General features: G+C 39.6%; 1 protein-coding gene across 1 annotated transcript; it reads right to left on the minus strand.

The window, feature by feature from the left end:
* Positions 1-4,301: 4,301 nt before the first annotated feature.
* LOC124141155 (glycerophosphodiester phosphodiesterase 1-like) lies at positions 4,302-26,816 on the minus strand. The gene is made up of 6 exons (XM_046509071.2): positions 26,500-26,816; positions 16,712-16,887; positions 13,832-13,937; positions 9,010-9,102; positions 7,608-7,819; positions 4,302-6,121 (listed from the first exon to the last, which is right to left on the minus strand). The coding sequence occupies exons 1-6, from the start codon at positions 26,773-26,775 to the stop codon at positions 5,989-5,991; spliced, it is 996 nt and encodes a 331-aa protein (XP_046365027.2). The 5' UTR covers positions 26,776-26,816; the 3' UTR covers positions 4,302-5,988.
* Positions 26,817-27,567: the final 751 nt, after the last annotated feature.

A 27,567-nucleotide genomic window follows, 5' to 3' on the forward strand; every position in this document is an offset into this window, starting at 1 on the left:
ATGTTTTTCCTTCCTTTGGAGATATGTTGAGTTATTTGTGATATCAATATCAAACGAATACCTTGACAAGAGGGCATTCACGCGATATCTATTCTCGGGCTACAGACAGTCCAAATTGTGGCCATAAATTGTCCGAACATAGGAACCCACATGGAAAATCGGACTTTACAATAATTACGCCGCTTTAAATAGTATTTATGTTATGCCAAAGCGTGTCAGTTTCATGTGGTAGGAAAGCACGGGTAAGGTGCTGATAAACCTAGAAACATAATCAGTGTAAATCTGGGATTAGAACCCACGTACATTGGTTCCTGGTAGGCCTAAGGGACGCAACTCTGACTGTCCCCTCGTGCCCCCTTATGTTACACATGGAAAGAGCGCCTCCGTGGAGGGCGAAAGGCCAGATGTTCGATACATAGTTATAAACTGTTATCGAATGAATCAGTATCAGGGCGCCATTTGATCGTCTCACATCCCCTCGAATTCCGTTCCCCATATGATCCGAGAGATCAAGTGAGCCGAGATCAGTATTCGATTCTAACGGGCGCAGTTCTGCACAGCGTGTGGCGTCTCCGACTATTGAGACACACATTACATCTGCCATGCTGTGAAAGATAAATCGTTAAAACAAACAAGAAAGCGAATAGAAATATATTTCCACATATCCCTTTATTCAGAGAAAGACATATATAACCAAAGGGACGAGACTGAGACAGGATAACTTGCTCACCGAGAAAGGATAGAGTCAGATTTTACCTCAGCTTCTTTCAATTCATACACAATACACGTACATTCATATACCGATATAATAGTGAATATTACCCATTAGCGCACGGATATAGTAATGCTCACTGAGAATTTTAATATTATTGTTCCATTTTTTCTTTAATTGTGAAGAGGCACATAGCAATGTGGCGTAATATGATCGCATTGTCGCAAATGATTGATGATGTCGTCCATTGCTATGACAGTTCTAACAATAGAGTACCCGAGCTGGGTGCGGTTATACAAAACAACCTTAGCACTACGACTGTCGTAAGTCTATGTTAAAGTATGGGAGTTACGATCACTTCAGCGTTAAAATCGCTTTGTACAACGGCACCCTGATGTCTCCATTTGCGATCAGAAAACCCATATCTTTCCAGAGTTAAGAAAAAAAGACTATTAGTGTTATAAAGAATTATGTGTCCATGTATTCATCAGATAGCATGGATATTTAATACACTGGATAAAGACAATAGTCTGTGGCTAAATATTCTGACAAAACTAACAATGAAGTTGTTCCTTGCAAAATGTGTGGGTCTCGAATTCCTGATGGGACTCAACCCAAAAAAGTACGAGAATCTGTACTTTATAGGAGGAAAGTGTTATCCAAAATATAACATTTGTTAGATTTGATCACTTCCTAAATGTCATTCTGGGTTCATGGTTTTCTTGATGCCCTAATTCATCATGTCACAAACAGTGTGTACTCATTGACAAAAGTAACTGGTAAAGTTATTATTTATCACCCTTTCATTCATTAGAAGCATGTAACTCTTTGTCCTAAATCATTATAAAGTGTGCTAGTGTTTAATCGGACTGAAGATGGACCTCACAGCCTTCCTAAAGAATTTGAATTTGCCTGGCATCTGGCTCTATTACACATGAACAAAGCATTGGTTGTTGGTGGTTGGTTGGTGTGTTGTTTAACGCTGCACTCAGCAATATTCCAGCTATATGACGGCGGTCTGTAAATAATCGAGTCTGGACCAGACAATCCAGTGATTAATATCATGAGCATCGATCCACACAATTGGGATCGATGACATGAATCAATCAAGTCAGCGAGCCTGACCACCCGATCCTGTTAGTCGCTTTTTACGACAAGCATAGTCGCCTTTTTGGCAAGCATGGGTTGCTGAAGACCTATTCTACCCTGGATCTTCACGGTTGAACAAAGCATTGAGCCACATTGACCTGTCTTGAGAAATAGTGTAATGTCTACATTTACAACATCAATCTGTAAAGATATATAGTCTGTATGTTCAAAACCATTATTAATTTTAATTTATCAATAAATTCACATAACAGTTATTTTTCCTTGTGAGCTATGTCTCTATAAGACCATGTGTTCAACCATAGTCTGTCAACCATCATTTTGCCCATTTTTTCACAATTACCATCTATTCAAACACACAATTACTCAACAAAAGTTGTTTACTATTGAATAATATCAGTGACTGTACTACAAAATACCAGTTTTGTAATATTTCATGTCCGATTAAATATATTTTCTTCACTGTTATCATTTTAATTATTTTACCAGAACAGTGCCAGAAAATAGTGTAGACATTTTAAAATGTCAACAAAAACAGACAATAATAAAAAATTGCTATCAGCATTGACATTCAATTATCTTCAGCATAATTACTAAGGACCAAAATCTAACTCTAAATTCTAATGATTTGAACAAAAGTTCAGCTTCCTCTGTCAATTTCAGAGTAGAATATGTTTACAGAGCTAACATGCCTTTGAGAGAATTTAAGATCATGGTCAAAACAAAATAAAAAAAAGACCATATATAATTTTTATTATACCACACATACCAAATTTCATTACAATCCTAAACAGAAATGGCGAAGTAGTGGCCAAATTTCAAAGTTCAAATAAAAGTTCCATTGTAAAAAACAACAACAATTGGCTAGATTTTTCAATATGATTTCTGTCATGGCCAGTTTGAAAATCTGATTTAAACCTCTTGCACAGATTCAGTAGTCATCATTGTAGGAAACAAGCTGTGATGTTTCAGCTTCGTTGGAGAAGATGTTAATAGTGCAAGGAAATGCATTTTTAGACAATTTAGGAGCAAAGTCAAAGTGCAAAGGTTACAAAAAGGTCAAACTTTAAACTAATGTGAAAAACTGACATGCGTTGAGCATCACTACTAACAAGTATACCAAATTGTATTACATTTGATCAGAAATAGTGATGTAAGGGTTATAAAGAGGTTTTTCCATATGAAAATTGGGTTTGCACCTCTTGAAAAAATGTAGGTGTCATCACTGGTGGGAACAAGTATGTGAAGTTTTAGCTTCATTGGTCAAGTGTTTTCTGAGGAGATGGTGTTTATGATGAATGACACATACCGGATGTTGGACAATCAGGCCATGACAAAAGAAGAGCTATAAAGTGAAAAATCTTTTGCATTGACAAAACACATCAAAATTAGTTGAAGTTTTCTGGAATTATGTACAAATGACAGAAAATGCATGATCTGGTCTTTGTTTCTATGAATGTCTGCTGTTGAAGCAATTAGACCATGGGCACTTATGTAAACAACTCTGTGCTGACTGAGCAAGAGAAACAACCATAAAAATAAACTATAGGCTTGTAAACCTTTGTACATTCTTGTAGGTTCACAGGAGCCAGACCATGCAGTGACTTGTGGACAAACACAAGCCACTAGAACAAGTCTCTGGCTGCTGATGCTGTTCCTTGAGGACCAGTGGTCATGCATTCCACATCATGTGATGAGCCTGTACCCATGACAACAATAACCATCACCATTTATGACAGGTAGAAACATACAGAATAACTGACTCAAAATCTGGAATAACAAGATTAATACGGCTCCTTGCCAATGAAAGCTCAGGATTAACATTATCAATCCACTCATATCAGATAATCTGAAATAGCTAATCAGCTATCCCCAATGCTATGCAATTTCTTGTTTATAGGAGTGTGGGTATGGCTTTATGATGTGTTCAGCAGTATTCCAGCAATATCACAGCAGGGAATACCAGAAATGGGGTTAACACATTGCGACTATGAGGGGGAATCGAACCCAGACCTTTGGCATGACGAGCAAACACTTTAACCACAAGGCTACCCCACCGCCCCTTGTCTAATGGATGGGATCAGATGTATATATCAATCTCATTAAAATCAGATCTTAGTTCTCGCTACCGCTAAACTAAGGACATGAGGACATCCCATTACGGGTCACGTCAGCCGACCTTGTGCGAACTTTGACCGACCAATGGAATGACCAATCAGAAGGCAGCTTTCTCATGCTTTATGGCACTAGTTTCAAATTGGCGACTACGCTTTTAAACATATTTTGACAAATTCTCGATTACAAATTTGAAACCTGAACAAAGAAACATTCTGGAATGACTAATAGATGGGCTAGCTTGTAAGGATTCAGTCGTTAAACCCTAACTATCGTTCGGAATACCCCATGTTAAAGTTTTTGAGGTTGCATGATTAGAAATCACATTCCGATTGTCACTTTCATAATCTGGTAAGCGATGCTCTGATTGGTCAGATAAAAGGTAATTCTGACGTGACCCCTAATGGGATGTCTTCAGATCTTTGTTTAGCGGTAGTGAAAACTAAGGTCTGATTTTAATGAGATTGATGTATATATCTATCTGTCTGAAATACTTTAACATGGCATTGCTTATTCTGGTTTCAGCATGCCTAGCATTTTCAGTGTACATCGGACAGACATACACAGAAGAATAGATCTATCACATCAATGTCTAATTTTTATCATTGTAGAAAGCATATTGGTCTCTTAAAATCAGTTTGAGCTAAATCGATAAAAAATATAATAAAAATAGTGGTCATCAATTTGTCATATTATAATATTATTAAAATGATTACAAACAGCTTAAAATATATTTAAAAGAACAAAAACATAACAATGCCATATATGTCTTATTGGTTGGTGTTAAAAAGAGTACATTTGTAAACAAAAAAACAATGCATATCTGCATGTTTCAAAACTAGAAGGATTCAGGTAGTAGAGATTTTTGTTTGGAGAATATCATTTTTACTGTTCGGTACATTGCAACCCTTCAGCTGATCATTATCATGGACTTGTGAAAAGGAAAAAAAAAAAATCCAAACTTGACCGTTAAAATAATGGAGTAATAGATATGTTGAAAGTCATATTAGGATACATAACATATCATCTATGAGGTAGGGTAAAATCGTGATATTGTGATATAACAGACAAAAATATGTTCCTGATCTTAAGACAACATCCATACATGATCAGACGTAAAAGTACTTAAAACCGGCATGACGATGTCAAAATGTTACTCAGTACCAGCTTAAAACCATCTGCTGTTCAGATCTTTGTGAACTTGTATCAATACAGAACATGCTTTATCGTGTATTGTATCCCAACATCAATAATTCATGGGTTTTGTATAAACTATGTTCCTCTATCACCAATGAATCGGCTTCATACGACCGTTTTGTGATTTCGCGTCTATTTTGAATCTGTACGTGAAATGAGACTGTGTATGTCTCTAGACAGAAGCAAAATGGTCGCACTCCATCCATCAACTTTGTGTACACCTAAATTGTCAGATATTGAAGCAATGTGTCTGCATGTTGCATGGAATACATTGTTTGTATGATGTAACCTGAGCTGTCATTGGTCGGAAGACACACTGTTTCCTTATCGCTGGAACCAGGCCTTGTTTTGATAGGTTGGTCAAAAATAGCAACTATACCCAGTGCTATAAATTGGCACTAGTCCTATAGTCCTTGTCAAACTGACCAATAGTTCAGGTATCATAAGGACTAGTAGAAATTTGCCATTATTAAGGGTTTTGCTGTGTGTTATCATTATAAGGACTGGTGAATTAAAACAGTTAGTTTCTACCACTTACATTGCAAATCAACTGTACGTATTCATAGGTGAATGAGGAATGTAGCTATATACCAGTCAAAAGAAGATAAGGATATTCTTTCATATTACTATAGTTCATTTGTCATGGCATGATAGATTAACTATAGTAATACATGTATGAAAGAATTGGGTGGTCCTTAACTTCTTTTGAACAGGACACAAAACCTGTGAAGTATTGACAAAGGTTCTAACATTGAGTTTGTCAGTGGTTTAAGGCATGTACAAGGGAGTTAACTCTAAATACACAGCCATTCCATGTAGTTAGGTCTCCAACACTAGTGTCAGTGTGTGATGGTGATCTATTCTGTCTCCATGCCATCAGTGATGATGGGACAGTTGAAAGATTGGGTGAAGAGTTCCTTCTCCCTCGGGTCGTTGACGGTCCAGGGGATCACTTGAATTCCTAGGCTGGTCCAGAAGTTGAGATTATGCCTGAAGAAAAACAATGTTATTGTTGTCATATCATGCATATAATAAACATAATATCATGTTAATGCCATACATATAACACACGTCATATTCACATACTCAGCAAAAAATAGAAAGTACATATCATTATATATATTTAGCACATACTATTTTATGAACAGTGAAGTTTGATATACGCCACCAATGACTCAGTGAAGTGTACTCCCATGAAAATATTTACTCCTCACAGCCTTTACATCAAAATTCAGTCCCAATACAGCCTACAACATCTCCACTACAGCCTTCAACATCTCCACTACAGCCTTCACAACCCCACTACAGCCTTCAACATCCCCACTACAGCCTTCAACATCCCCACTACAGCCTTCACAACCCCACTACAGCCTTCAACATCTCCACTACAGCCTTCACAACCCCACTACGGCCTTCAACATCCCCACTACAGCCCTCACAACCCCACTACAGCCTTCAACATCCCCACTACAGCCTTCAACATCCCCACTACAGCCTTCACAACCCCACTACAGCCTTCAACATCCCCACTACAGCCTTCACAACCCCACTACAGCCTTCCCAACCCCACTACAGCCTTCAACATCCCCACTACAGCCTTCAACATCCCCACTACAGCCTTCACAACCCCACTACAGCCTTCAACATCTCGACTACAGCCTTCACAACCCCACTACAGCCTTCAACATCCCCACTACAACCTTCACAACCCCACTACAGCCTTCAACATCTCCACTACAGCCTTCAACATCCCTACTACAGCCTTCAACATCCTCACTACAGCCTTCACAACCCCACTACAGCCTTCAACATCCCCACTACAGCCTTCACAACCCCACTACAGCCTTCAACATCCCCACTACAGCCTTCAACATCTCCACTACAGCCTTCAACATCTCCACTACAGCCTTCACATCCTCACTACAGCCTACAAATCCCCACTTCAGCCTTCACAGCTTCACAGTACTTGTTGTTACCCTGTCTGGCGCTCGGCATTGTGGGGCTAAAACAAGGACTGGTCGGCTCGGAGTCAGTATACTGTGTCTGAGTGGGATATTCATGTTAAACTGCGGCATGGTATCTCAGTGAGCTAGCACTATAAATCGGCATCAGTCTGGACTAGTACAAGCAGCCACACAAACACACACACGTACATGCACGTCGCTATATAAGTGCAATAATCTTGGACGCGATGTTAAACCCCATTTCACCTCACCTCACCACTACAGCCTTCACAGTCCTACTACTACAGCCTTTACAGCTCCACTATAGCCAATTGGAAGCATGGCATCGTGCTGCCAATCAGTTTCAGTTGGTTTGTCTGGGTTTGTCTTATAAGCATTTGCAAGTATTATGTCATCAGAGTTAGAATTCTGTTTGACAGGGTTCCTAAGTCAGGGGGTCAGGGTGACCAGGCTTCCACTCTATCAATGACAGACACAAGACTTGAATACAATATCTGCTGACTGGGGCTGACCGTGAGAGGTTGTCTTTATGCATGAGGAAGTAGCTGTTTCCACACAGATACCAGACCCAGGAGTACAGTGACCACTCCAGGAGGACGTCCAGGACAGGGGAGACAATCTTCTTCCACAACTCCTTGTTCCTCAGGACTCCCTCGGACACAGTGGACAGGACCTTCCTGCGATGGGTCAAGCCGGTCACAATACTCGGGTCCTTCCGCCTCACCTGCAGGCCAAAACTTACACAATTAACAATCAAGTCTGGCATCAGAAAAACCTGTCCTTAATTTACTAATAACGGATGTGTCACTAAATCCATTTGGACTAATGTCTTAAGGACATCATGTTGTCATTAACTTAATGAAAGCTCATCATTAGCTTGTCATTAGCCATCTGATGCATATTCACCAATTTGGTTTTTATTTCTTTTCTCATATGCTGACACAAAGAGCATTAACTGTCCTATACATATTATTTTTGGGACAATTTATGATATAACTTTAACAAGGAGCCCAGTCAAATTGTACCGATTTTACTCTGCTGTCAAATCAAGATAAATGTTCAGTGCTTCTTAAGGATTATCTTTTGGCGCTTTATTCTTAAAGAATATCTATTGCCGCTTCTTTGTGCCAAGACCTGTTTTGAAATTTTAAGAAGATGCAGATGGATCCTATACCAATAACCACTTTTAGGCTTTATATATGCTATTGTGATTTATGTTTAATAGATTTTTGGGTATTTTTCCTACTCTTATCCTTGTTCACTCTTACACCACTTGTGTGTACAAAATTCCCTTTGTATATTTTTTGTGTGAATCAAGTCTATCGTAATTTCCTTTTGTAATGGCGTGTGTGTAGTTTTCAGATCTCATGTCATTGCATAATTGACTGTTATATTTGTTTCCTGATACATTGCACAAATGGTGAGACTTTATAACTTATCTGTCTGTGTCTGTTCACCAAAAAAATATAGTGTATACAATTCACTAAACTGTCAACAACACTGCACTCACAGAAACATAACCTATAACATTTTGAGAATTTTTTTTTCTGAATTTTGTTTCGACTTACGGACCAGAATTCTCACTGAACATTTCTGAAGATCCGGGGTAGAACAGGTCTTCAGCAACTCATGCTTGCCGTAAAAGGCGACTATGCTTGTCATAAGAGGCGACTAAAGGGATTGGGAGGTCAGGCTTGCTGACTTAGTTGATGCATGTCATTGAATCCCAATTGCATGAATTGATGCTCATGATGTCAACCACAGGACTGTCTTGTCCAGACTTGATTATTTACAGATCGCTGACTTACAGCTGGAATATTGCTGACAAAACAACAAACAAACATTAAAAATATCTGTAAACACAGAAATTAAAACTCTAGCCTCAGTAGTAGTTTAGACAAGAGTGGAACTCACACTGTAGATGACTTGAGGATAGAAGGAGCACACAATAGCCTTGTTGTACAATGCTGGATACTTCTTGAATAGTGTTCCTAGTAGCTCCGCTGTCTGCAACAATAGATGAGCTATTAAACATAGGGTTCAGAAAACATAGTAATGAGTTGGATCGAATGGTACTTTGACCAGTGTGTCAGTAATATCAATATGCCAAATGTCAGTAATACCAGTGCCAGTCTTCAGCAACCCATGCTTGCCGTAAGAAGCAACTATGCTTGTCGTAAGAGGTGACTAACGGGATCGGTAGGTCAGGTTCGCTGACTTTGTTGATGCATGTCATTGATCCCAACTGCGTAGATTGATGTTCATGACTCCCAATCACTGGATTGTCTGGTTCAGACTGGATTATTTACAGACCACCATCATATAGCTAGAATATTGCTGAGTGCGGTGTTAAACACAAAAAAAAGAAAAAAAGGTATTTTAGTAATACCAGCATGTATGTCAGTAATATCAGTCTGTCAGTAATATCAGTCTGTCAGTAATACCAGCAAGTCAGTAATACCAGCATGTCAGTAATACCAGTCTGTCAGTAATACCAGTCTGTTAGTAATACCAGTCTGTCAGTAATACCAGCATGTCAGTAATACCAGTCTGTAATACAAGCATGTCAGTAATACCAGCATGTCAGTTATACCAGTATGTCAGTAATACCAGTCTGTTAGTAATACCAGTCTGTCAGTAATACTAGCATGTCAGTAATACCAATATGTCAGTAATACCAGTCTGTCAGTAATACAAGCATGTCAGTAATACCAGTGTGTCAGTAATACCAGTCTGTCAATCATACCAGCATGTCAGAAATACCAGCATGTCAGTAATACTTGTCTGTAAGTAATAACAGTCTGTTAGTAATACCAGTCTGTCAGTAATACCAGCATGTCAGTAATAGCTGAGTATGTCAGTAATACCAGTCTGTCAATCATACCAGTCTGTCAGTAATACCAGCATGTCAGTAATACCAGTATGTCAGTAATACCAGTCTGTCAATCATACCAGCATGTCAGAAATACCAGCATGTCAGTAATAGCAGTATGTCAGTAATAGCAGTATGTCAGTAATAGCAGTATGTCAGTAATACCAGTATGTCAGCAATACCAGCATGTCAATCATACCAGCATGTCAGTAATACCAGCATGTCAGTAATACCAGCATGTCAGTAATACCAGTATGTCAGTAGTAGCAGCGCGTCAGTAATACCAGCGCGTCAGTAATACCAGTATGTCAGTAATACAAGTATGTCAGATATACCAGTATGTCAGTAATACCAGTATTTCTGTAATAACAGTATTTCAGTCATACCAGTATGTCAATAATACCAGTGTGTCAGTAATACCAGCATGTCAGTAGTAGCAGCATGTCAGTAATACCAGCATGTCAGTAGTAGCAGCATGTCAGTAATATCAGTAATACCAGCATGTCAGTAGTTGCAGCATGTCAGTAATACCAGTATATCAGTAATACCAGCATGTCAGTAGTTATAAGCAGCATGTCAGTAATACCAGTATATCAGTAATACCAGCATGTCAGTAGTAGCAGCATGTCAGTAATACCAGCATGTCAGTAGAGGCAGCATGTCAGTAATACCAGTATATCAGTAATACCAGCATGTCAGTAGTCATAAGCAGCATGTCAGTAATACCAGTATATCAGTTATACCAGCATGTCAGTAGTAGCAGCATGTCAGTAATATCAGTATATCAGTAATACCAGCATGTCAGTAGTAGCAGCACGTCAGTAATACAAGCATGTCAGTAGTAGCAGCAAGTCAGTAATACCAGCATGTCAGTAATACCAGTATGTCAGTAATACCAGTATATCAGTAATACCAGCATGTCAGTAGTAGCAGCATGTCGAGTAAAACCAGCATGTCAGCTTAACATGCATAATGCCTGAGGCTGACACAGGTTCTAGACACAGATCACCCAGTAAGCTGCATAATTGCGTAAAATATTCAAAATACATCACTATAACACAATTAAATCCTCATGAAAATACTTCATAAACCCAATAGTATAATAGCTCTGCATAATTCCCCCTGCAGCGTTTTCAGCTTAGGTAGCAGAATAACTTTATTTTACTGATCAGCAGGGAAGACCTACATAAACTCTACTGCAGTGAATAATAATGCACAAAAGTTCTACGTCTCGCTTACTGCAAGTGACACATGCACCACTGTTTTGATGTAAATCTGTGACACCCTATTGATTAGATTACCAAACATCAAAGCTTCTTTTGCATACTGTATTCGACGTCATAAGCGCCTGGGGCGCACTCAAAATTAGAAATAGGGGGCTCTTATTAGAATGTTATTTTGGTGAAAAATACAGAGTTGAAAGGCACACGAGTGCGTATTATTCGCGAATAAATAAGTCTTGTGTAAATTGATCAATCGGAAGGGGTGCTAATTGGGATTGTTCACTAGCCAATATCTTAGAAAATGGTGCCGTGGGCGCTTATTAGAGCGGGGCGCTTATTACGTCGAATACGGTATGTTATCTTGTATGAGTAGGAAGTGTCATGATGAAAAGGTCACTCATTGTTCTTTCAACTGTAGATGCATGTGTTGCTGTAACGAACAAGGAAGGTTGAAGGAGCATGTTTATCTGACAGTAGTGTAATAAGGCCATCATGTCTCGACTACTCAGCGTTATCTAAGAAACTTGTCGTGATGTGTCAGGTTTGAGAACTTTCAAGATTAGACTATTGATTAACACTGTAGAACGATGTGCAAATAAGGAAACAGAATATAAGGGATTATTCATTTAATCCATTCGGGGCTGGTTTGACAATATGTGAAAGTGAATAAAAGATATATGACTCCTTACTTTTTTTGCTTATGATTGGTCTATATAAGACAGCTATGCAATAAATCTCAAAGAACAATTAAATTATTGTTCTATAAAGACGTCAAATATAGAGATTCAAATATGCGTCAACTTGATGATGTCGTAAATTGGACAACGTTATTTTTCAGAGGGAAGTGTCTAGTGAATTGTTCCCCATAGATGTAGTGGGAGAGATATGACAATCAGTATTAGGAGAATAGTTACAGATCATTGACGAGAGGATTGTGAGAATATGCTCGTAATACCAAACTTAACCCACCTGTTCATAAAATGGACTTGTCTGACATTGCTAAGGTCAGATTCTATTCAGGGAGTCATCATTATTAAAATTAGGGTAAATACTTAAGAGCTTTCACATTTTATCGACATCCATAAAAAGGTCTTTAAAAGGCATTTAGAAGTGATACACATAAGGAAGAGAATATATGGATGTCAACTTCTTTATTATGAGGAACACAACGTTTTTGAGTATATGCTTCATCACCTGAGGAAGGAGTAAGCATCTACTCCTAAATGTTGTGTTCCTCATAATAAAGAAGTTGACACCTTATTTTCTCTTCCTTATCCTTATCACTTTCCTGCTTGCAAAACTTTCCTGATTTACAGCTGGTTGGTTGGTTTGTTGTTTAACGCCGCACTCAGCAATATTTCAGCTAAATGATGGCGGTCTGTAAATAATTGAGTCTGGACCAGACAATCCAGTGATTAATATCATGAGCATTGATCCAGAATGCAACATCTAACATATTGGCGGCAGCACATGACAAAGGAAATTAGAAGTTACCTGAAACAGCATTTTAAGCAGAATTACTTAAAAAATGTCTACTCATTGGTTTAAAATTACCAAATAGACTGGATCCGTGGGAGCAAAATATACTGAATACTAGGGCTGCAATAAATACACTGTGAGGCGAATACGATTCATATCACAGATATAGGGTAACGAATACAAATATTAATTCACAAATACAATAACAAGTCAGCAGTTTATGTATTATTTATTATATTCAGTGAAACAATAACATCATAAAATATTTGACATGGTTTGTTAATTATTAATAAATTATACATTTATATACTGCACTTATAAAGGTACTAGTATCGTCTCAAATGCGACAATGACCAGTGCCAACAATACTGTCAAATTAAATATTATTAGAGTGTTGTCATTGAAAGAAATCTATGCATATAATATGTTGTTATGGATTTTTTTTAGGTACAGGGTATGTAAATATACATGATAGCATATTCATAAATATTTGATTCTAGTGGCCATGAATAATAAATTCAATTCATGAATGGTTACGGTTCGATTCACCGAATACCCAAGTGAATCGTAACAGCCCTACTGAATTAGTAGTTCGTTAATTACTCAGGTATGTGACATTTCCTTGTGAACTACCACTCAGGTAGACTGGAAACTCTGTCTCAGATCATTTTTGCGACTGGTGAAAATACATATAAATTTCTAAAAAATCAGGCAAATCAGTGAACATGGCCCTTTGTACTTGACACAGGCCACAAATCATATCAATTTAAGCAACATTGGTAGGTGGATGGGTAACATGTTTGGCAGATTGGCTTCTGAGTTTCTGGGGTGTCAGTCCTGCCCAATACTAAAACACATGTTACATGGTAACATCTGGTGTGTCCTTAGGCAAGAGACATTGTTCAACATTTGCCTCTGTTTCGGGAAGTAGTAAATGGGTACCTGATAAGATGACATTGAAATATGTCTGTATACCTTCTCACATCTTCCACAGCAGCTTGTTTGTATACCCCCAAGGGAGCTGAGTTCACACTTATCCACAGTGTGGGGTAGTAAGAAGCATTTAGTGTTATAAGCATTCACTTTGTGCATGGAATTTGCCGCATTATAAATTATTATTGGGAGTGGATATTTGATGGTCATAGCTATTATGTTCACGCACCTTCTCTGGCTGGCTTTTACAGTCGATGTACAGTGTGAGATCCAGCTTCAGACACTCCTGGATGCACTCTTCCAGACACGGAATCTGCATTGGACCTGTTTTCGATCTGCAAACCACAACAAACACACCCTTCATGAACATATGATTCCTAACAAACCTATCACCGTATTACCCTATATTGCATTATGTTCCCAACAACCTTGGTTTATAATTCACTATTGAAAAGATGTTCAATTTTACATTTCATGACTCCAGTGGGTCCATGCTGCACATGGTGTTTCTCTCGCACGATTTCATCGAATTCTTTTCATACCCTGACACACTGTATTGTTTCACCATCTTGATATTTTCTCATTTTTTCTGGTATTTCTTTTATTTAGACGGTTCATAAGGTGGATAAAACACTCCTCCTGAGTTTTGGTTAAAAAAGTAAAACCTTTGAGCTCATGAAAAGCCCTCGGGCATACTTTAACTTTAACTTCAAAAGTAGCAACATATTTAGGCAATAAATAGAGCTTGTTTTGGTATTCAATTCCCCGAAATTCAAATAGAGACAGACAGAGGTTTCAAATGTTCATATTTCAGTGCATCTAAGTATTATAATACTTTACAACAATTGCAATTTCTAAAATTGTAACAGTATAATGTTTATTGACATTAATAATACCAAAGTAATCAGTAATTGTCAGAAGCATTGTCTATTTCATAAGACTGACATGAAGTCAAAATGAACATTAGACATTTTTTGTACATTCATACATACTGTAAAACGTGAAATTAATGCGTCTCCAAAAGAATGCGACCGCTGGCCCATAGTCAAAAATGCGACTCAATATGAATGCAACACCCCTTCCTCTCAAGCATCAGTGGATTTATATCTTAACAAAATGCAGCGTTAGAAATTGGCACTAGTCCTGTAGTCCTTGCCAAACTGCCCAATAGTTAAGGTATCATAAGGACTAGTAGAAATTTGCCTTTTTAAAGGGTTTTGCTATATGTTATCATTATAAGGACTAGTGGACTAAAAATGTTAATTTCTAACCCTGAAATGTCCTCCGTCAGGTTTACAGGAGAATCCTCACCCTCATCAAACCTTACATTAATCCAATCACACACCAAATAGCACTGCTTATTAACGCTGAGTAGAGTACTTCAGCTAAAACAATACGTGCACACTGGCTCGTGTCGCCCTATGATGCAGTCACATCAATGTATCAGAGAGGTCTTTAAATTGGCATTGCATCTAAAATATTGTCTATCCTGTCCAGTGAAAATGTTTTTTAGCCTGGGTTCAAACTTTTTTCAGTTTTTTTCTGGAATGAAATATTTTTCACATGATTATGTTTTTAGTAGGTTATTCTATATATTAACCATAATAGTTTTTCTGAGAAAATGTAGAAAATATGGGTTTCCAGATCTACGTTTGTTTGTTGTTTAAGGCCACACTCAGCAATATTCCAACACAATCTGGACCAGACAATCTTATAACCTGACGACCCAATCCCAATTGGTGCCTCAATCGACCAGCATAGAATGCAGAAATCGGTATCCCATATTATGAAATTCTACATGGTTCATTATGAGTGAGCTGGGTTTAAAGCTGCTTTGAACAGTATTCCAGTCATATCACTGCATGTCAGATTAATGTGGGAGGAAAGCCCAGAGGGATGCAGGTCTTTGACATTTACCACCTTGGTGAAACGCACAAGCACGGGTATGGTGCTGACAAACCTAGAAACAAAATCGGGGCGAAAAGAGATTCGAACCCACGATCATGGGTTTCTGGCATGCCCAAGGGATGTAACTCTGCACAGTAAATGGCATCTCTTAAGTGACTGGGCAATCAATGACCTCTGTTTTATGTTTGAAATGCAATAAGTGTATGGTTTGCACATATTTTGTCAATAGCAAAGAGAGCATTTTCAACATGCCATGTTTAAAATTGAACCAGCATTTTGTGATCAAATCTTGGAGACACTATTGCCGAGACCATGTTCATAAAATTTTCCCTTCTTACTTGAATTTCACTTCCAGTCATCTAAAATAGGTGCCAAAGGGCTAGGATTGCTGCTTATCAAATACAGGTTCATCTTGTCCAAGTCCAGACTTGATCCAGCTGCTCCTTCCCTTCATCACTCACTCCATCACTCTCATCCACCCAATAACACACTATCACTTACTCACTTGACATCACTTCTTATCACTCAATCACTTACCCGCCCAACCACCCACCCACTACTCACTCCCTCGGTATCGCTTACAATCACGCACAACCGCCTCTGTGGTCTAGTGGTACAGCGTCTGCCCGGAGAGCGGAAGGTCAGGGGTTTGAGCCCCGATCGCGTCATACCAAAAGACGTTAAAAGATGGTACCTTGCCTGGGGCTTGACATTAAGAGGCTAAAACAAGGACTGGTCGGATCGGAGTCATACTGTGTCTGAGTGGGTATTCATGTTAAACTGCGGCATGGTATCTCAGTAGGCTATAAATCAGCATCAGTCCGGACTAGTACAAGCAGCCATACACACAAGAACAGGCACAACGCTATATTATATGAGTATTTACAATATCTGTGTGACACCACACCCCACGGCCAGTGCAAGTATTCGTGATAGAAAACGTATGTGTCATGAATAATAATAAAGGAATCTATGATGCTCAAAGCTCTGAACGAAAACAGAACAATCCACCACCGTTGGCCGGGAACTTGATAATAATTTTCGGGGAATTTTTTAAAAATCTTTGATTATATTTTTCCGAGGAAACGATTTTTTCCGAGGACTACTGTTTTAAAAAACGTGATTTTTCGCATTTGCATGGAGATTTCACATCCCTGTATATAAGTGCAATAATCACCAACGATCACACTCCATCACTCACCTGCAGGCATGTTTTGAAGCTGCATCCAACTTCCTGACTTCCTCATAATTCAGGTGACAGATTGGCCCACTTCCATCAGTGGTTCTGTCCAGGGTGCTGTCATGGAACAGAACACCGACCCCATCAGCAGTGAACTCAAGGTCAACCTCCACACCACCAACACCACACTCATAAGCCTGTAACCATGGAAACAAAGGAGAGATTTACATTTCAGGTAATGAAAGAATGGGCACAGGTTCTCAATTCAATCAAGCATCATGTAAAATGACAATATGCAGGCTATCTCCTCAATTGCATCCTTGTCTGGTCTGTCTGCTTGTTTATGTGATCAATACCAGAGATGAAAGTTGTATGCAAGGGTATCGGCAATAGGTGTGTAGTTAGAAACCTCCTTCAGCAGCCAGGATTGATGATGGCTTTATCATGATGTAATTGCAGTATTTCCGTGGTTACAGAACCAAGTCACGTAAGTTTTTTGTGCTTTATTAGTTCGGTAGAAAGTAGCAATGTTACATATGCAGTAAGAGTACGCGGTGTTACCGGTATGTCGGTAAATTGAGGTTCATTCCTTCCATCATATGCATCACAATATCATGTTTTAATGCTTGGTATATCGGTGATTTTTATCATGTGAATAATGTTATACACTTGCCGAATACATGTCCCTTTGAAATGTTTCCGTAATTCCAAATTGCAGGTTCGCATTCTGGAGTTCTTCTCTGGCAATTTTGTAATACCAAGTCATCACTATCCTGAAGCATGCCTCCCTGAGTATTTATTGAATGAGTAAACATAATGCTGTTCAAGCATCTTGTTTTGTTCCATTTATGAACTTCAATTCATGCATTGATGTTCAAATTCCTTCGAGTTTTGAATTATACAATATATCGTGATACGTATCGCAATACGGCCTTATGCATTGTAAAATATTGCGATACATGTTAAACATCCAATACCCATCCTTAATATGCCGAGACATTGGATCCAGAATTCGAAAACGACATCACAATGTGAACAATACATATTAATGATAGTGATGGACATGCTAAAGACAAATGGCATCAGGACCAGTTCATGATTTTGTGAATATCATTACGAAATTAAAAAATATCTTCTTACATATTTTGGAAATAATCACATATATATGACTTAGAAGATGGGCTGGGAACCTGACACAGGTTGACAGTGTCTGAACAGGGGCGTGTGCACCCCCTGCACCCCATCTCTGGATCCACCTGTCCATATGCAACTTTGTAAGTTTTACGTTACTTCTAGTTCAGCATAAGTTTAGTGCAGCATGTACAGCACACAGATCTCTACAAGCTGTCACATCATGTGTCTCCCTCGACATGCTCCAGCACTTGGATGATGGAGGTGATCCTCATCAAATGGTGCCCTTGGAACTCATGCTGAATGTCCTTGGCCCTGATTCACAAGCCATCTTAGGGCTAAACTACACTGCCTGCTTGTGATACTTGTATCACTAGGATCACTAAACATGCTAAATATACATAACTCATTTGTTTATCTTCATGTATTGTAGTCACGCAAGATACATTAACTTAGTCTTTACACATGTTCTACACAATGGTCAACGTGAATGATGAAGCGACAAGATGTATAGCCTTGGACTTTGTTTATAAAGAATATACAAGATGCCATACACATATGGCACTTGAGTCCCTATTTGTTTATCATACAGGCAAGGGAGTTAACTGACAAAAAAGTCCAGTTACCAGTTACTGTAATTCCAGAGTTACATTTGGCTGGACTAACGAGTCTAGGCATAGTCCAATCAAAATCGCATAATGAACTAGACATCCTGTTCGTAAACAACATTGATTTCAACGTGCAGATCTTGGTCGACTGAAGGATTTGCAAAGCATCTGTACCGCCTACTGGGCGTTGACAGATATTTTGCAAATCATTTCATGTTTATCATGTTTATAATCAAAGTGTTCAAGTCATCTGATGCACTTTGCGGGGTAAGACCCGTTTTATTACAATATAGAGCTTGATTATTGATCAGATTGCCTTGCCTTGGGTGCCGCCACTTTGTTTGAAGCAAATGTAAGTGATATGAGTGATGGAATCTGATTGGTCAATAGGAGGGGCCTAACTCGTAATAGCCACTGGTGGCGCTACATTTGAGCCTGGAAATTTCAGTCTAGTTCGGCAAGGGTGGAAACTGGACTTTTATAGGGAACATTTAAGCACTGTATTTTGCTAACACTTGCTACATTAACATTTTTCCTTTACACTGGACTGAACCCATGCCCCCCCACCCCCCACCCCCCCAAGTCCCCAAATAATGTTAAAAGTTTTAAGTTTACAATTTGAAAACAAATAGAACTGCATCATGTTTTCATGACCCTCCCCCATGATAAATTTTGGTGAACCCCTCCTTCGCTGTGTCATTTTTTCGTGACCTCCCCCCCCCCCCCGATATCACTGGTCGACAATCATGATAATTTAGGTGGGATTATTTTTCAGTCCAATTTGGGTATTTTGTCCCTGATAGTTGCTGTAGATTTGAGGCTGCATACATACACCTGACAATGCATAGCTAGATCCTTGTCACATCACACGTGTTCAGGGCAGCGATATGACAGATCACTTTTTCTCGCACGTTGAATAATGTGGGTCAGGTCATATCCTGTATTAAGATTGTTGTCTTGGTTGCACACAGAAATATGGAAGGGATAGAAATGTTTTTGTTTTCAAACGTGTCATGGGGCACTCGTTAAGATGTCCAGAACAAGTGACCTTTGGAACTTAAGTTAAGAGTGCCAACATGAGCAGTTTCGATTTATCTTTAATATGGAATTATTGATTAATATTATTTCACAACGATGAGCTAATTCACAAGCGTTTTTATGATGTAACTGTTCAGTTTGCATGTGTAAGAGTACATTTATTACTGACTTCAGGAAACATCGTCAAGGATATTTTTGATTTCTAAGTGTTCTATCAGGCACCAGGGGCTTATCTCTTGCATGCTGTTATGATTTATCTATGCCATTGGCACTCTAATGCAAGGAATTTCGAACCCTGTAAAGGTATATGAAGTGTGCTCCGACATGCTCAGGGCAAACATTAAGATGCTCAGGTGTGCCCAGAAATTTAATCGTATCAGGAAGACTGCAGTCACATACTAAAGATAAAAATAGATTAATTGTATCCTGTCACATGATCATCACGTACCAGGATGCTATCATTATTAGCTTGTGTGAATTTTATTATGTTTTTTAGTGTTTTTATTGTTTTTTAGTGTCCCTTTTTAGATAGCATTGATGGTGGGAAAGTACAGTGTAAATGTGTAGGCAATATGTATCCATTTTGTTGATAAAGGTGGCGGAAGTTTTTCTACTTTGTTAAAAAGGTCCATCTTCAAACTTGCTGAATGTCATTTCACTATGAGTTGATAATAATTACTTGTTATTTAGAAAGTCGGCTCCCTTCGTTTCATTGAGATTAATACCATTCCAACTTCTGAATCCCCTGGTTTATTTTGTGAATCATACCGATCATTTAAAGTTTTGTTAATAGTGTCGATAATTTTCTATATCTTTGTCCAGTGTAAATGTTCCAAAACACATGCACACTGGTTTCATAATGTCATGATAATAACCAATGTCACAAGATATTTTTTGCAGAAAAATATTATTTCTAAACTAGTGTCCAAAAGAAACGATACCAACTTATTTTCAAATTTGTTTTTTACTAAGTGAATTGTCAAGTATGAAAACATGCCAATTCGTATTGCACATCCCAAACACAGCATAGTCGATAAAAAATACCGGGAACACGTGATCACTTCCGGGAAAAACGTAAATTTCGTGAAAGTGACATTTCCCTCTCTAGCATGTTCTGCACGTGCAGAAAAACTGTATAAAACGGCTGATCAGACAAGTTGATATCACAGCAACAAAAAGAACACAAGATATGCCACGTTTGACAGAGAGAGAGAGAGCCGTTGGAATGGTCCAACAAGGAGCGTCACACGTCGACGTCGCCAGAAGGTTGGGCTGCGCATGCATCACTATCACCAGGTTGATGCAGCGGTTACGTCAGACAGGTCAGACGTCAGACAGGCCAAGGAGTGGAAGACCACGAGTAACCACGCCCCGTGAAGATTGTTACATCCGGGTATTACACCTGAGGAACCGCACCGTAACAGCGACGTCCACGGCAGCTACAGCACTGGGACACAGGATCAGTCGACAGACCGTCTACAGGAGACTACGGCAGTATGGTATCCGGCCACGTCATCCCTACCGCGGACCGCTCCTGACGCCTCGACACCGGAACAACAGACTGATCTGGGCCAGGCGAGTTCAACGTTGGCAACGGCGGGACTGGGCACGTGTTATGTTCTCTGATGAGAGCAGATTCCTCATCTTCAGAAACGATGGACGGCAGCTTGTATACCGACGATTTGGTTAACGTTTGGCGCCTAACTGTATCCAACAGGTCCGGCCGTTTGGAGGTGGAGGGTTAATGGTTTGGGGTGGCATATGTGGTGACGTCAAAACGATGCTTGTGGTAATTCGTGGAAACCTGAATGCACAGCGTTATCTTGATGACATCCTACGGCCTGTTGTGGTGCCCTTTATTCAGCAACAGCCTTGTGGACTCCTTTTCCAACATGACAATGCAAGGCCACATACAGCAAGATTGACACAGAACTTCCTTGCCAACGCCAACGTACAGGTTTTGCCATGGCCCGCATGTTCACTGGACATGAATCCCATCGAGCACTTATGGGACCACCTCGATCGGCAAATCCGACGTCGCCGTGTGCCTCCAGTCAACGTCCAGGACTTGGAACGATGTCTCCTCGAGGAATGGCAACGCATCACTCCCAACGTCATCAGACGTTTGACGTCATCAGTCCGTAGGCGTGTTCTGGCATGTATTGATGCTCACGGTGGACATACCCGCTACTGACTTGACTTTGAGACGTGTGGTGTGACATTTCCCTTTGTTTCTGTGATCAGTGCTCTAATGAAATGTTCATTTTTCGACCCCACCCATCTTTAAAGGCTTGTCATATTGGTTGTACAGATTTTATTGAAATGAAATTTTTGTACAGATGTTGTGAAAGGATTTCTCAAAAGCATAACACCAATCCTAAACTTCTGCATTGTTTAGTTTTTCTTTTATGTCGTTGCAAACAGGTGGTATCGTTTCTTTTGGACACTAGTTTATTTAGGCACCTGGAAACTTATATTAACTATGTCCTTGGAACTCTAATGCACGAATTTCAAACTCTTTGAAACAAATATGGCATTGCATAATTCATGCTTACTAATTTTAAAAAAATATGTCAATTCCATGGTTCACCCATAAGCTGTGTGAGGAGTTCCCATCTCTGTGTATACCATGTATAGGACTTGGGATCTCTCATACAACCTAAACAGTTAGCTGAGCATGTGAGCAGCAAGACAATACTTCAATGTTGAAGCTCGACTTTTAACACATGGTTGTTTAAAATACATAACAGTCTAATAGAGAAGCATGAGTGAGTGTTGTTTAACACAGAGGTAAGCACTGTTCTAGCATACCACCTGCACTATCAGTCCAAGGGTCATCCCCTACTATTGAGTCCAAGGGTCATCCCCTACTATTGAGTCCAAGGGTCATCCCCTACTATCGAGTCCAAGGGTCATACCTCTACTATCGAGTCCAAGGGTCATACCTCTACTATCGAGTCCAAGGGTCATCCCCTACTATCAAGTCCAAGGGTCATACCTCTACTATCGAGTCCAAGGGTCATACCTCTACTATCGAGTCCAAGGGTCATCCCCTACTATCAAGTCCAAGGGTCATACCTCTACTATCGAGTCCAAGGGTCATACCTCTACTATCGAGTCCAAGGGTCATCCCCTACTATCAAGTCCAAGGGTCATACCTCTACTATCGAGTCCAAGGGTCATACCTCTACTATCGAGTCCAAGGGTCATACCTCTACTATCGAGTCCAAGGGTCATCCCCTACTATTGAGTCTAAAGTCATCCCCTACTATTGAGTCCAAGGGTCATCCCCCTACTATTGAGTCCAAGGTTCATCCCCTACTATTGAGTCCAAGGGTCATACCTCTACTATCGAGTCCAAGGGTCATCCCCTACTATCAAGTCCAAGGGTCATACCTCTACTATCGAGTCCAAGGGTCATACCTCTACTATCGAGTCCAAGGGTCATACCTCTACAATCGAGTCCAAGGGTCATCCCCTACTATTGAGTCTAATGGAGGCTAGCTAAACCTGTTGAAAAATAAGTCAAAGTTGTGATTGCTTGTTGTTTAACACCACACTCAGCAATATTCCAGCTGTATGACAGCAGACTGTAAATAATCGAGTCTGAACCAGACAAACCAATGATTGATATTATAAGCACCAATCCACGCCAGGTATGATGACACAGAAACAAGTCAACGGACCCAAATTGTTGAAAAATGATCCATTCTGTTTCATTATGGGTAGAATCATTCAATATTTCATTAAATATTTCTTAACTGATGTTGGGACTATGTTGAGTTCCATTAGATTTTCACCAAGAACAAGTGTTGTGTATGAAACATAATTTTGTTTTTCATCAACGGGGCACCATACAATCTTCTTGTAAAACATCATCGCTGAAAACAGGTGACGTAGGACGCATCTCCCAAATATGAGTGCAGTCATGATGCGAGTAAATATCTTTTGACAGATGTTTGTTGACATTAATAGAAAAAGAAATGATCTTATTAGAACGTGTATTATTTTACCTCACAAATAAGTGAAACCAGGATATATATACTATTCTACCATGAATTTGGAATTTACTTGATTCTGATTGGTCAATCAGAGGCTATTAAATCACAATAAACCCCCTCTGATTGAAACAGCTGGTTTGAAGGCCGCATCACCGTGGAAGCTAATATTCATAGAATAGTACTATTTTCAGTCATTGTCGGTAGGCATATTTAAATAATGATATCTACAATTACAGGTTACAAAATGCACAGGTGCTGTTACTACAATATTCAAAGGATGTGTGGCAATACATTTCGTGCCGAAAAACAAGACAGAAATCAACAAAGGGAATGTATTTATGTTTTTCTATATATACGAAAGTTACGTCATATCTTTTGCGTCACAATGAGCGATATGACGTCATAATGGTGACACCCGATGTAGAGCGGAAGCCTTGCAAAGCTTGCTTTGTTTTCTTTAGGGATGCCCACCTCATGTTAACTTACCAAGTTGCCGTGCTTATATGCTTTCAATGCCTGTCATATGTTCGATTGAAGTATTACTGTGTAAACAAACTGCTTGAGTATATACAACACATATTTTGTTCGGTGATTCCGTAATTCAGATCGATAACACACTCAAAACACTGAACTCAACCCATGCCGCTTCACTCAGTATATTTGCTAACACCAAAGAGTTTGCGTTTTATTTAGTCATGGTAGAATGGAGATAAACATACTGTGTTTTCAGTGTAGAGCTAGGTTACCTGTAGATTTAACCCCTCTAAATTTAACATTTGAAACCTCACGCTGCGTGTTAGGTTCCAAATTCAATTTAGCGGGGTTAAATCTACAGGTAACCTAGCTCTACATTGAAAACACAGTATGTTAATCTCCTTAATATAGACTGACAGTGACAGTATAAACTTTCAGAGTAACATTTAACAGTAACATTTAGCAGTAAGTTGCTAAATGGGTTTATGGGCAGCATTTATTTTTTCCATCCCACTAATTACTCGTACTATAAATTCTTCGACTTTCTGTTTCATATAACAGGCAAAAAGTAACTTCGCACACATAACCCCCTTTACTTCCAAAGTTCCATGTTCATCAACAACCTGTAACAACATCACTTCTATCCATCCATGTGACTTCCTCTGCCCACGTCACTTCCTTCTACTAAAGCAACGGGCTCACTTTGGATATCACTCTCGGCATTCTTTCATCATGTTTATCAACGCTAGTAATTTTCCCACCCTCCCTTTCCCTATAATAGCATAGTCTACAGGGTAGGGGGCGAGGGGGAGCAATATATCATGTAACAAATGCGGTATGTTGTAAAAATGGGATTCTCAATATCACTGTACATCAAGATAGACAACAATTTTATGGATAACAACTTCTTTAACACTGTAAAAAGTGACGTTTCGGTATAGATCCTTATACCGTTGTCAAGCAAGACTGGATGAGGGACATAGTGCAGAATATATATAGCAAGTGGAGGATTAACAGTAGAGGATCGTGTTGTGATAGCATCATCCTTGTTGTCACACCTACCTATGTTATCCCACTCATGTATGCCCTTGTTGTTACTGTTAATCCTCTACTGTTAATCCTCCACTTGCTATATATATTCTGCACTATGTCCCTCATCCAGTCTTGCTTGACAACGGTATAAGGATCTATACCGAAACGTCGCTTTTTACAGTATTAAAGAAGTTGTTATCCATAAAATTGTTGTCTATCTTGTCATCCGCCAACTTCTAAGTAATGCCTATCAAACAAGTTATCACTGTACATCCAATAAACTGGGTGCGGAGGGCATGGTGCTGGCAGACCATCACATTCATATCAAATAACACTGGGTTCTTGGATGCTGCTTCTACAGCGGCAGTCCAAATCTTCCTGCCTGCTGTTTCTGTGGGAGGGAGTACAAAGTTCCCATAGCTGTACCCGTCTGATTTGCCACGGCAGAGGGTCACAATTATGCTGTGCATGCATACTGTCCTGTCGGCGATACCCCCCACCCCGCTTTTCATCCACAAATGCGCTTAAGTCTCATTTAGTATATTTACCTTCCTATATAACATACCGCCATACACTATCACAATAAGGGTCTGCATATACATGTAATTTAGGTCAACTCATTGGATGAAGGTTGTTGCTCTGTGAAGATATACCTCCAATAATTTCACTTAGAGTGCAATTCAATTTTTTAGTAATTATTTTCATTCATGGTTGGTCATGTGAAGCAGGGCGTGGCTTCATCCCTTACCTCAAAATTGTTATCTTGCTGAGAGGATTAACCTCTTTAGTGACATGTGGACAAAGCGTCCGACCTCGGATGACAAGGTCCGCGGTTATCTTTTGATAATTTGGTGGAAGAATGTTGTCATTCAACTTTTGTTTGGAAAATGTGTTTACACGCAGTAATTTGTAAGACGTTATGACGTTTGGACAAGTTGGGGACTGGCTACTTTTTGGTGTAGTGCACTTTACCGGGCGCACTTTTTCAGATCCAATTTGGGCTGGGGGGCCTCGAACACTCTTCCCTCGGCTCACGCTCTACCATTGGACCATGAGCGCTATCACATGTCATCAGTGCCAAATATGTCAAATGTCACATTCCCAACATGTCATACGTGTAAGTTTCCCTAAGACCGAAAAAGGGTGTTGAATCGTAAAAACGTATAAGTTTCTATAATGCCGAAAAAGGGGGGGGGGGGGGGAATCGTAAAGACGTGTAATTTCCCCTAAGACCGAAAACGTGTGTTGGATCGTAAAGACGTGTAAGTTTCCCTAAGACCGAAAACGGGTGTTGGATCGTAAAGACGTGTAAGTTTCACTAAGACCAAAAACGGGTGTTGGACCGTGTAGCGAGAGTCACCGGAGCGTGAGGCACGGTAACGGTATAGCGAGACAGCGGTTAGCACTATAGCGCGGTAATTGAGTGGCTGGTAGAGCCCGGTGCTGCGCCCGCTAAACTGCATTTTTCAAGTGTGGAACGTCCAATTTTCTTGATACGACTTCAGATAAACCATGAAGTACTTACCAATTTCACTCCTTCGAGGGTATTTTCGGGTGAATCATATACTCCAGCTCGGTGAAGTATAATGTTCTGTTTGTCTTTCGTCTTCCCTGAACCCGTCGTCTGCTGGAATCGCGACCGCAGGGTCTCGCTGGGAATAGCAGGGATCCTGTATACTTGAATGAGTAGAAATGCAACTCCAGTCAACAAAAATGCGACAACAAAATTGGTAAAAGCTTGTAAGACAGTTAAAGCGAGAAACCAGTTTAACAGGAGACAGGACAGTCGCGAGGACAACATGATCAAAGTCTGAGCTTGTTGACGAAGGGAGACCACTCTCGTGCTGAACCCAATTAGACTTACCGCCAGAAAATGAAAAAATCCGTCACTGCTTCTATGGACGATACCATGTGACATCGCCTCGCTTATGAATGTGTGAAGGTGCGGGATTTGACACGTGATTGTGTGTTACGTGACAAAGAAGTTTTATGTGGCTGCTCGTGAATTCATTTTCATTGTGAACGAGATATCTTGAAAACCTATATATTATCTAAAGATCTTAGGAAAATATCGTGTAGACAGATCTATGTATATGTTGTTCTTAAAAACTTCGCATTTCTTTCAACATCACACATTTATCAGATTAGCAGCTAGTTTTATGACTACAGTCATCGCTGTAATTGTATCGTATTTCTGCTTCTCATAATATAAATGATAATACACACTCCTGGTCAGTGGAGTGAGTGAGTTGGGTTTAACGCCGCTTTCAACAGTATTTCAGGTATATCACGGCGGGTCAACTCCAAGGGAGGATCGAGATACCGAGGTCATGCAAGTCTTAGACGTGTTCGACGACCACCCACGAGGACGGGTATGGTGCAGACAAACCATGCAAGAAACATGAATAGGGCAAGTCTGTGCAATGGACACCTGCGACATATTGATGGTTTAATACTTCAGTAGTGTGTTCATTAATTGTTTAGTCACGAACACCTGACACATCATGAGTGTATATTGTTTGTTTGTTTGTTGTTTAACGCCACGCTCAGCAATATTCCAGCTATATGACGGTCTGTAAATAATCGAGTCTGG

This window comes from Haliotis rufescens, unplaced genomic scaffold (genome assembly GCF_023055435.1).
Source record: "Haliotis rufescens isolate VD_foot unplaced genomic scaffold, xgHalRufe1.0.p SCAF_11, whole genome shotgun sequence".
Lineage (NCBI taxonomy): Eukaryota > Metazoa > Mollusca > Gastropoda > Lepetellida > Haliotidae > Haliotis > Haliotis rufescens.